This window comes from Rutidosis leptorrhynchoides, chromosome 8, assembly GCF_046630445.1.
Source record: "Rutidosis leptorrhynchoides isolate AG116_Rl617_1_P2 chromosome 8, CSIRO_AGI_Rlap_v1, whole genome shotgun sequence".
NCBI classification, from domain to species: Eukaryota; Viridiplantae; Streptophyta; class Magnoliopsida; order Asterales; family Asteraceae; genus Rutidosis; species Rutidosis leptorrhynchoides.
In genome coordinates, this window is record NC_092340.1 from 178,102,640 (window position 1) to 178,115,838 (window position 13,199).

The 13,199-nt window shown below is 35.7% G+C and overlaps 1 protein-coding gene across 1 annotated transcript; it reads right to left on the bottom strand.

The window, feature by feature from the left end:
* Window positions 1-227: 227 nt before the first annotated feature.
* On the bottom strand, window positions 228-647 carry LOC139863956 (uncharacterized). The gene has a single exon (XM_071852555.1). The coding sequence runs from the start codon at window positions 645-647 to the stop codon at window positions 228-230; it is 420 nt and encodes a 139-aa protein (XP_071708656.1).
* Between the last annotated feature and the right edge of the window lie 12,552 nt (window positions 648-13,199).

The following is a 13,199-nucleotide window of genomic DNA, read 5'->3' on the forward strand; positions in this document are numbered from 1 at the left end:
TCTGCCACCTCCATCCTTCTCTCTTGTGCCTTCGTCATTGGCCAACACTCTGATCCGTATAACATGGCAGGTCTAATTACCACCTTGAAGAATTTCCCTTTCAGCTTTAGGGGGATCTTCTTGTCGCATAAGACTCCAGTCGCTGCTCTCCACTTTACTCACCCTACTTTTATACGGTGCGATACGTCTTCATCTATCCTACCTGATTTGTGGTACATCGAGCCTAGCTATCTAAATGAGGTTTGTGGATGCAAGATTTGGTCTCCAATGCAGATGTTCACTCCATCATCTTGTTCATTGTCGTTCTCATCGAAATCACATCTAAGATATTCCGTCTTTTGTCTACTAATTTGTAGACCGTTACTTTCTAAGGCCACCCTCCATTGCTCCAATCTTCTGTTAAGCTCCTTCTTAGATTCAGACACAAGGACAATATCATCGGTAAAAACTTCAGTATTCCCCACCGGCGTTCTAACGCAAGACTTCGCCGTTTCATACATATCCATGATAGCACTAATATATCTACTCGAGATACTTCTACCATATAGGGTCTTCCAAATTAAGTTTCGTTGGATGCAATCGTAAGCCTTTTCCAGGTCTAAGAAAACCATCTCTAAGTTCTTTTGCTTTTCTCTATACTTCTCCATAAGGTTCCTAATAATATGAATTGACTCTATAGAAGAGCGCCCTGGCATGAAACCAAATTTGTAACGACCCGACTTTTTTGACTTATATTTTTTGTGCTCTATACTTTCACGAAACTGCGTATTTGTGCGTACTGAGCTAGTTTTTTCTCTGGGATCTCAATTCATGTTGATTACCTTCGTTTATATTTTAAAACGCGTTAGTAAGTACTTAGTTACTTAACTTGATCCTCGAATGCTTTTATGACCGTTAGTGTCACTTGTCGTTTAAAGCGAGCTACGTACTTGGTACACGTTTAACTTTTGTCATAATTGGAATATTATGGCTATGTAAAACTAATTGTTATTTTCTAATGACAATTACTTGGCTTATTGGTTGCTTAATTACGCTTAGTAATTTACTAATGCACACTAGTTATTCTTATTGGACTTTTTATCTTAATGGACTTAAGCCCACCCTACTCTAGCTAATGGACCATTGAATTAGCCCAACTTTAATGGATTTATGACCCATTAAGAAGTAGGACAAAAACCCATTAAGATAAACCAACATACTAGCATTTTTGTTAACCATTACTACACATGTTGCATGGGATCCCAACAACAAGCACCACTTTTAGACCACCACCATGCAAAAAGCAAAGTTTGTCTCCCCCTTGTCCCCCTAGGCCGTCGGCCATACCACCCCCACCACCACTATATATATCAAGCCTTGATCCTTTATTTCACACTTGATTTCATTCTCATTTTACACACACTTACTCTCTAATTTTCTCTTTAGTCTTTCTCACACTAAAATTGTAAGTTTTTAAATTTTCTTCTTCTCGTCTTAATCACGACATCATCATCATCATCATCATAAGATCAAGCTTTTTAGCTTTTTGATCTTGTTAAATCTTGAAGATTCAAACTTTGATTTGAATCCTTCAAGAACACGAAAGATTCAAGCTTTCTAGCTTTGAATCTTCATTACTTTGTTGGATCTAAGTTATCTAGCTTATGATCTCTTTATTTTTGTTAAAAGATCAAAACTTGTGTTTATGATCTTCATGAAACTTGAAGATCTAACCTTTTGCTTTAAAGATCTTCAAGAACATAAAATATTCAGCTTTAGATCTTCATTACTTTGATGCATCTAAGCTTTATAGATTAAGATCACTTTGTTTTTGCTAAAAGATCAAAACTTGTGTTTATGATCTTCATGAAACTTGAAGATCTAGCTTGTTGCTTTAAAGATCTTCAAGGACATAAAAGATTCAAGCTTTCTAGCTTTGAAATCTCATAATTATTGTTAAGGGATCCAAGCTTTCTAGCTTAGGGTTTCATTATTTTGTTTTATCTAAGTTATGTGACTTAAGGTCTTGCTTGATTTGAATCACAGTTTGTAGCTTTAATCTTGAATAGAACTTGTATTTGTGTTAAGACTAAAAACATGATGTAACCTTGGTTCATCATCCTTCTAAAACTCTTAAGTGAGTTGCATTTCTTCTTAGTCTTGACATTATGTGTTGATGGTTGAAACTTGGTCAAAGTGATGCTAAGACATCAAGAGTTGTACACTTGAGGCTTATACGCATCAAGGATGAGAACCGTGATGAGCATCAAGCACCAAGAAACCTACCGGAGCACTTGTTTTCTATTTTTCGGGGTCTGATCAGACTCTTGGGTCTTCTGGAAAGTTGATTTCTAGATAGTTCGGTTCGAGTAAATGACTTTTCATTTAAGACTCTCCTAAATCAGATATACGGTTTAGGATTTATAGCCTTCCGAAAATCACTACGCCTTCGTAACGACGTGCTGAAATTTCTGACCTACTCGCGCTTGAACTGTCGCACGGTCAAGCGACATCCAGTTAGGATCTGAAAATTTGACAGAGGTAAGAGGACTCACATACGGAGCCTTGGTCACTGAACGCGCGTCATTTCAGTTTGTATAGAGGTCGTAGCAGCTGATCGAAGTCAGCCCTTTGTTTCAATCTCTATTCTTGTTTAAAACTTACTTTGCCTTTTACGTATGATGATGATGATGATGATGATGATGATGATGATGATGATGATGATACTTAAGACTTAACTTATTTACTTTTAAACTTTTGGGGACGAATTACTGACTTAGTAACCTTCGACTTAGGTTGAGGACCTTTAGGACCGACTTACTACCTGCTTAATTTTCATATCGACTTTTACCGCACATTCACTGTGAGTTATAGCTCCCTTTTTACTTTAACTATTTTTGGGACTGAGAATACATGCGCTTTTTATGTTTTACATACTAGACACGAGTACTTAAACTTTATATATGTTTGGGTGATATAACGGCACAAAGATTCCCTTTAGCACGATAACGTTTAATCATTGGTTTTTGAACCGATGAACGCGAATATTAGATATGGATCCATAGGGTTTGACATCCCCACTCTGGCTAGTCGAGCTTGTATTTAACCGGTGTTTAATACTTCGAGAACATTCGCACTCGCCAAGTGTACTTTTAGGGGGTGATATTTATTTTACGTTAAGTTAGTTACCGGGTGCCCACGGATAAGCATATAATTTTCATACTGTTTTGAATACGAAATCTAGTAGTCTACATTACATTGCTGATTACAAACAAACTATAGCTCACCAACATTCGTGTTGACATTTTAAAGCATGTATTTCTCAGGTGCTTAGACGTTGTTGCTTCCGCTGTTAGACTTGCTGTTATAGTCTTGGTGTTATAGACTTTCTGTTACAAACTCGCTGTGTTAGACTTCCGCTGCATTGTTTAGAGATGTCACACGCATGGAACTTTTATTTTGCATTCACAACTTATGTTATTTTTTAACAATGGCGTTGTAATGACCTTTGTGTCACGTACTTATGTTAATGCTTTCTATTCGTAGAAACACGTTATCTTTTGTAAAACATTTAACGTTGGTAAAAACATTACCTTTTCATGAATGCAAAACTTGTTTTAAAACAGCATATAGTATTATACCATGTAATGGACCTGTTGTTGATGATCCGTACAAGATGGTTTTGTACGGGGCGTCACATTTGGTATCAGAGCATTGGTTGTTGGTAATTAGGTTGTATTAGTGTGTCTTGACCGAGTCGAGTAGGATTCTCTAATAGGACTAATCTACAACTTACTCGTTTACTTGTTTCTGAGGACCTGCTGCATGCTACTGCTTACCTTTACTGCTATATGAACTTGCTGTATGCTATAACTTATTCTCGCTACTGCATGCTACTATCTTCTTTTGATTGCATGTTACTTCGGTATGATACTGTTATTATTGCCATGCTATGTACTGCTATAGATGATCTAGGCTTCTGTAGTTATTATGTCCGAATACGTGCTTGCTATATGTCTTACTGACATGGAAAAATTTATTTTTCCTTGTTCAGATGTCGGACATGCCGCCCATGACCATTGACTTCGAGAGTGATTCAGATACGTCCGCTACTTCGCCTACTATTGTTGCTAACTCACTGCTACCCCCCGACGACTCTGGCAATTCGTCTTCTAGGTATAGTAGACGCACGCCGGACCTAATGGACATCTCAGACAGAGACGAGGATCCCGAGGAGATCCCATATGCACCCAGCCCTAGACTCCCGGGGCCACAACATCATTCCGATGGTACTGTGATCCTTGGGGGAAACGGGGGCAGTCCCTTTCGTAATGAGCATGGACATTGGATCAGACACACCGCTGACGGATGAGTCGTGCCGATTCCACCTGGCAGATACCGGGCCATGACCACCGGCCAGACGCTTTCTCCCGCCCGTGATGTACCTGCACTACCTTCAGACGATTCAGACGGATCATCATCCGATGACACCAGCGAGGAGGATTCTGAGGAGGATTCCGAGGAGGAGCCTGTACCGCCACCCTCTACCCCGCCGAAGAAACGGTACCGCTACGATGGTACCGTTATTCCAGGGGTTAATGGAGGTAAGCCGTTCGTGAACGCACATGGACAGTTGGTTAGGGTCACAGCCCGTAAGCGGGTTGTGCCGTATCCTGCTGATCCATTTATGCGTAAGGTCGCCCACACTGTGCCATCTACTTCTAGTGCTACATCTGCACCATCTGGACCATCTGCACCACCGGCACCACCCACCATCGAGGAGCTGACGAGGGAAGTACATGCCTTACGTACTCGGGTGACTGAGATTGAGGACCAGGTGTCCCACGTGATGGACATCATTTATCTACCCTCACCATATGACTGTTTTATTAGATTTCATTACGTATTTCCGTTAGTAGTTTCATGTTTTTCTTTCATGTGTTGTACGAAACATTATGAAGTTGTATGCAACTTTTCTTATTATGAATGGAATCACTGTTGTTTGAATTATTCTACGGCTTTTTATTTAAGTTATTACATGTTGGTTTTTATGCTATCTGCTACTAGTTTGCCATGCTTAGTTAACATGTATTGTGTTGTTTCCATGTTGGTTTAATGAGTAATGAATTTGACTTAAGTCGAAATTTTTGTTTGGAAGATTGATGGCAAAAAGAAGAGCTCCAAGTGGAACACCCACTGCAACGCAAATTGAGGAGATGATAGCTTCTCGAGTAGCCGCAGCTATGGCGAATGCCAACCCACACGATCCACCGGCCAACCAGAACATTCAGAATGGGTGCACTTACAAGGAATTTCAGAGTTGTAAGCCACACAATTTCAGCGGAACGGAAGGTCCAGTTGGCTTAACAAGATGGTTTAAGAAGTTGGAAATGGTGTTTCGTGTTAGTAACTGCTCCAAAGTGAAAAAGACTAAGTTCGCATCGTGCATGCTGTCGGATGGCGCTTTAACTTGGTGGAATACGTTCGCCAAGGCTCAGGGAATTGAAGAAGCTTATGCAACACCCTGGGAGGAGTTTAAGAGGGCTATGATCGAGGAATACTGCCCCCGAACTGAAATTCAGAAAACGGAAGCGGAGTTTTGGGAACTGAAGGTTGTAGGAACTGACCTTGATGGCTATAACCGAAGGTACTTGGAGTTAGCCTTGATGTGCCCCACAATGGTTACTCCTGAATTTAAGCGATTGGAATGGTATCTGTGGGGACTTCCCAAAGACATCCAGGGAAATGTCACTTCTTCGAAACCAGCAAATGTCCCGAAAGCTATGCGCATGGCGCACACCCTGATGAATCAAATTACCCGCCAAGAGCCAGAAAAGGTGAAATCCGAATCGGGAGCTAGTAATGGGAAACGTAAATGGGATGGAAACAAGGGTAAAGGTTTTGATCAAAACCCAGCCAAGAGGCATGAGAACTTTAAGGGAAACAACGACTGGAGGAACCCTAACCCTAACTACAAAGGTAGCCTTCCTCAGTGCAAGAGATGCTATAAGCATCCTACTGGGTACTGCAACGTAGTGTGTGAGAAGTGTAAAAGGACTGGACACATCGGCATAGATTGTAAGATTAACACCCCAGCTGTGAGGACAAATCCGAATGGGTCAAGGAAGTGTTTTGAGTGCGGACAGCAGGGCCATTTCAAGAATGAATGTCCTAACAAGAAGAAGGATGGCGGGCCAGCACGTGGAAGAGTCTTCAACATGAATGCCAGAGATGCCCGTGAGGATCCTAACTTGGTTACAGGTACATTCACTATCAATAAACTATTAGCTTTTGTCTTGTTTGATACTGGTGCCGATAGGAGTTATGTATGTAGACACTTTTGCTCTAAGATAGATTGGTCATTAGTTTCTTTGGAGGAGAGTCATCTTATTGAGGTAGCCAATGGAAAACTTGAGAAAGTTGACCAAATTGGCCGAGGAGGTATAATAAACTTAGTTGGTGTGGATTTTGAGATTGATTTGATACCCATGAAGTTGGGGAGTTTTGATGTGATAGTCGGAATGAACTGGCTGTCCAAGGTAAAGGCAGAAGTTATCTGTAGTGAGAAGATTCTTCGTATACCTCGCGAGACTGGTGAGCCACTAATTGTTTACGGGGAAAGATGTAGCCCAAAGCTGAACCTTATTAGTTGCATGAAGGCACAAAAGGTCATGAGAAAATGGCGTTTTGCTGCTTTGGCACACGTGGAGAAGTTGGAGGCTGAGGAGAAAAGCGTGAAGGATGTACCGATTGTGAACGAATTTCCCGAAGTATTTCCAGAAGAGTTGCCGGGATTACCCCCGCCGCGATCAGTGGAGTTTCAGATCGATCTAGTACCAGGAGCTGCACCCGTAGCTCAAGCACCTTATCGACTTGTCTAATGACCCGTCCTAATCCATCTGGACGAATACATTACATTTGGTTGCATTGCGAGGTACTTGACCTGTATATGATACATTTGCAAACATTGCATTCGTTTTTAAAAGACAGACTTTCATTACATCGAAAGTTGACGGCATGCATACCATTTCATAATATATCCAACTGTAATTGACTTAATAATAATCTTGATGAACTCAATGACTCGAATGCAACATCTTTTGAAATATGTCATGAATGACTCTAAGTAATATCTCTAAAATGAGCAAATGCACAGCGGAAGATTTCTTTCATACCTGAGAATAAACATGCTTTAAAGTGTCAACCAAAAGGTTGGTGAGTTAATAGGTTTATCATAAACAATCATTTCCATTATTTTAATAGACCACAAGATTTTCATATTTCATAAACATCATTCTCATATCAGGCATTTCGCAAACTACATAGAGATAAAAATCATTCATATGGTGAACACCTGGTAATCGACCTTAATAAGATGCATATAGAATATCCCCATCATTCCGGGACTCCCTTCGGACATGATAAATTCGAAGTACTAAAGCATCCGGTACTTTGGATGGGGCTTGTTGGGCCCAATAGATCTATCTTTAGGATTCGCGTCAATTAGGGAGTCTGTTCCCTAATTCTTAGATTACCAGACTAAAAAGGGGCATATTCGGTTTAATAATCCTGCCATAGAATGTAGTTTTAAGTACTTGTGTCTATTTCGTCAAACATTTATAAAGCAGCGCATGTATTCTCAGTCCCAAAAATATATATTGCAAAAGCATTTAAAAAGGGAGCAAATGAAACTCACAATACAATATTTTGTAGGAAAAATATTCATACGACGGAACAGAACAATCGCAGGGTTGACCGCGAATTCACGAACCTATATCAAATATATATTAACACATCTAATTGTAATCGAACAGATTTATATATTATAAATGTTATCTTAATAAATTATGTGTTTCATCAGTATCTTAACTAAATGTATTTATTTTATATACTTTAAATAAATAAAAATGTTATTATAGTTTAGTTAAGTATATTTTTATATGACTAATTTTTATTGTAGTAATGATAATAATAATATTAGTAGTAATATTGATGATAATAATAATAATAATAATAATAAAAATAATAATAATAATAATAATAATAATAATAATAATAATAATAATAATAATAATAATAATAATAATAATAATAATATGGTTTTAATACAAATAATAATGATACTAGTAATAAATATAATGATAATAATAATAATATTAGCAATGTAAAAGTAGTAATATTAATGTTAAAATAATAATAATAGTGATATTAAAATAATAATGATAAAAATAATGGGAATCCTAATAATAATAATAATGATAGTTTTAATGATAATAAAATGATAATTTTAGTAAAACAACTGATAATTTTAATAAAAATGATACTTTAAATAATAAAATGATAATTTTAATAATAATAATAAGAAATATACTTATATTACTAATAATAAGAATGACATTCTTAATAATCATAATAATAATAATTAATACTTATACTAGTAATAACAATAATGATAATACTATTAATTTGATTAATGATAATAATGATCATACTTCTAAATATTAGGAGTTATAACAATTATCATAATAATAATAATAACAATAATTAATAAAAGAAGACTACCTTAAAGAGTGAGTTCCTAAAAAAAATATGTGCCTTTGTCCGGGCTCGAACTCACGACCTCCCGCTAACCCGATTGCTCCTTAGACCACTCCTCCATTCCTTAATTTTTGGATTTAATCAGATAATATTTTTATATATAATCCATTGATTCTGTTTCCTATTTCTTGTTCTTAAAACCCTATTACTTCACGGCTCAAACATTAATCCTACTACTGTCATGGCCCAATTCGTATATCAAGTCCAAGAATATAACCGATCCATAAGTTCTCAGCCCATAACACATTTTAGATTAAATTGTTCGATGTGATTATGGTGGGGTTTCATCTGGTAATACCGACATAATCAAAGACATAGCTTCCTCCTTTACAGTTCATTACTTACACCATCATCTATCTTACACATCTTGATTATATCATTATCATCTAGCCTCACCCTCTATAAACCTCATCGTCATTTGTAATTCGCTATAAAAAAATATATCAGCGGTTCATAATAGGTGATCGAAGGTGGATAGGTATGGGTTTCATGTTTGTCGGCCAAAAAAAGAAATACGTAATAGCAGCAATTGCAGCGAAGGAAAGAAAAAAAAATATAGTGATAGGATGATAGTTTCGATTAATATTATGTTATAGCAGGTATAAGCTTGATTAAATAAGGTTTCTGTTCTTGATGATTTGTAACTGAATCAGTAAGTAATGGTGGGCTGGGAGTGCTCGGTCAGGAGGAGAAACAGGAAGAATAAACGCAGTCCTTTCCATGGTGTTCGTAGATGGTTGTTTATGGGTGTCGATGAACCAACAGAAAATAGATAGAAAGAAGAATGGTGGAAGTTGTGGTGGTCGATTCATTGTGGTGATTGGTGATGATTAGAGGTGGTGAATTAGTAGTTTATGGTGGTTAATCATGGTGGCTTTGGGTGGGGTTTTCGTTGGAAGGGGAAGTGGAGTTAAGATGATGGTGATCGTTTGTTAATAGTTATTGTGGTCTAGTGGGTTATGATTTGAATAGATGATGTGTTTGTTTTCGGTCATGATGGCTTAAACAGAAGTAAGAGCAATAATCAAAACAATTAGTATGTGGGTTTTTGATCATAAGCAGAAACAAAGGTAGGGAGAGAGAGAATGAAAGAGACAAGGTGGTGATGGAGGATACCGGTGGTTACGAACCATGGTGGTGGAAGGTGGTGATGGACGGTTGAGGCGATTGAAGTGATCATTATCGTACCATGGTGTTTGTGGTGAATCACGACTAAACAGGAAACAATATATGGCATGCAGCAGCAGTTCTTGGGCTGTTTGATTGATGATCACAGTAGAACAATAGCAGTAGAAGTAATTCGAAGAGGTTGCAGGTTACGATATGATAAAGATGATGGTTTATCGAGCAAAAAGGTGTTCGGTTGAGATTGTTTTTGGGGTTTCGACCAAACAGAAAGTAAAAAGTAGATGTAGCAGTTGTGGGTTATCGAAGAGAATGGTCAAGGTTAGAGTTGGTAGTGACATGGTAGTGGTTCAACAAGAAGTTACAAAAAGATGTGTAAAAATATATCTAGTGTGCATATGTATATATATTATATGTATGTGATATGTACATAACTAAGAGATGCAGTGAATGAGATCATAAAGCATAAAGAAAACAGTGAACCCACTTTCATTATTAAACTTAAATTAGAATGTGTATGTAAGCACATGTATATCTAATTATAATTGTAATTGTGATATGACTCACAACAGGATTTAAAAAGTTGTCAAACATGAAATAGTATTAATTGTCTGTAATTGATTCTCAAAGAACCGCCTTCAATTATTATTTTACGAACTGGATTTCTTGTTTCATTGTTAGTTAGTAGCGAATTAAATAGTACTCCGAAAAATCCCAAATTTTTAAATTAACTATCTTTATTTATTTTGTTCATTATGGTATAAAAATTGATCATTAACTATTTAAAATTATTAAACAAAAATTAACTCACTGTCCACTCCCGATCCCAGATAAAATATAAAAAAATTTAAACTTAACAAATAGTTCCTAAATACATATTGAATAAACCTACAAATTATATAACTTATTTTCAGATCACCTTTTATTTTAAAATTACACAAGTTTGAATTTAACTTGCTTAATATCAATCGGAACATCAATTAGTATTACAATTATTTATTTTTAATATACTATATTTATATATATAGATATGTTTTTAAATAATAACTATTATAATATCATATCTCATTTAATAAAACATATAATATTTCAAATTATATTTTCAATTATTATATATATATATATATATATATATATATATACACACATATCTATTTACAATTAATTGTTCATGAATCGTCAGAAATAGTCAAAGGTCAGATGATCTCATAAAATAGTTCAAGCATTTTAGGACTTAATATTACAGACTTTGCTTATCGTATCAAAATCATTTAAAAATAAAGTTTAAATTTGGTCGGAAATCTCCGGGTCGTCACAGTACCTACCCATTAAAGAAATTTCATCCCGAAATTTGAGTGAGGTGGTCATGGCTAACAATAAAAATATTTTCATGATGAATATGAGCTGATAAATAGAGTTTTATCATTACCGAGTAATATAGATTAAAACAATTCAATTATTCGAAGCGTATGAGTGAAGTTATCACAAAAGAGTGAAATGAGTAAATAAAGTTTCGTCATATCTTTTGACGTAGATATGGTTGGTTTCCAGAGTTAAAGGGATTTGGAGAAAATCTTCGTGATAAGATTTGATTCTTCGGTAATTAAGGAAATTAGGATCCTCTTTGATTAAATGCGATGATTTGTCTTGATTGTTTTGTCTGATATTTCACTATAAATCCACTCCCTTCGTTTTCTTTATATTTTGGAGCTCCATACATTTTTTTCTCTTCCCGACTTTAAGTCAAGCGAATAATGGTCTAGAATTCATAGATATGAAGTTTCGAATGAACATGACTAATGTTCTAAGAGAGAGATTATAATAGCATGATCTTGAGTGGTTAAGTTACCAAAATTCAAGAGAAAAGTTAGAACTATCAAGAAATTATGTTCTTGATATGTTTAGAGATTAGATAGAATGTAAGAGTCATGCAACATGGCACATGATGACGTTATGGTCTGTGAATCATCATGTTTCATTAGAAATTCAGCATGACTTACTGTAATATAATCACGTTGATCAAGTGTCATTATATTATACTAACTCATGCATCAGTTCCCAACACTACTTCAAAAGCATTCTTATTTTAAACTCGATGGTTTACAGAATATAGAAACTAAAATAGTTTCCTTTTATGATATAACACATATAGCGCGGAGAGATAATTAATATTGGACGAGAATATTTATGAAGGTATCTTCAGAAATATTGAGGATATTAATAATGAAAGATACGATAATATTTTAGAATTTTTGAATCAAATTGTGATGAAGAAATTCATTCACGATGATTTAGAGTGATTAAGGAGCAAGGTATTCGTTAAAGTTTTCATCAGAAACAGAATCATCAGGATTCTTTTATGTACCAGTTTAGTCCTTGTTCAGAGTCTTTTTCATTTTTTTCAGTATCAAAATCTTTGAGCTTTTTCAACACTCCATTCTTTATCATCAAACTTTTGACTGTTAAGGCAGTCTTCAGTTTTCACTATTTCATCAGCTGTTTTTTAAAATTCAGGGAACTGATTCATAAGCTAAAGCGCTTTTCAGAAATTTAGAATTGAAGTTCGTAAATCCAGGAGATAGAAGTTATATTTATATATATAAAATTGTTATCGTAGAATCGCGGAAAAATTCGAGATTATCGATTGATGCCTCCTAGTATTTGGTATGGTAATTATCGTTACAAGATGCCGATGAGTTCATGATAGGGTTTTAATGAACAAATATAATGGTTCTTCAGAGAGACTTAAGCCAGTGAGTAATGAAGTTGCTGGTAAGTTACTATTAATGTGATGGAATATAAACAGTCCCCCGGTAACGATGACGAAGAGCAAACTTATATATCAAAGTTATAATAGAGTTTATTCGAATGAAAAGTCAGAATTGATTTACTGAAGCTGTAACAAAATTGACTATTGGTAAAGAGATTCCAAAGTTATTTTCGGTAATGGCAACACCAAAGGAGCTAACACATATATGTGTTAAACGTTTACTCAGGTTTCGAGTGTTCTCGGGTGCATAACTATATGCATCAATCTTTTCTTCCGTAGATGAAGTGCGGTTGGTTCATCCTTTCGATTGAGGTGTTTTCAAGAATCATGAAATGTTTGAACGCAGATTGTAATCATCAAGATACAAATGAGGTTTAAGATGAAATCAAGTGGCAAACTTGAAGAATTGTTTAGTTTCATATGTTATAATCAGTATTTTAATTCATTTTAATTGTTCAATGTTAGTAGTCCACAGTTGATAGTCCACAGTTAACAGTCCAATAATTCATGTATAGTTTAATATATAATATTCGAATTAATTAATACGTGTCATGACCCATTATATACATGTCTCAGACTCGATCACAACTCAAAGTATATATATTATTTGAGAATCAACCTCAACCCTGTATAGCTAACTCGAGCATTACTACATATAGAGTGTCTATGGTTATTCCAAATAATATATATAGATGCGTCAATATGATATGTCAAAACCTTGTATACG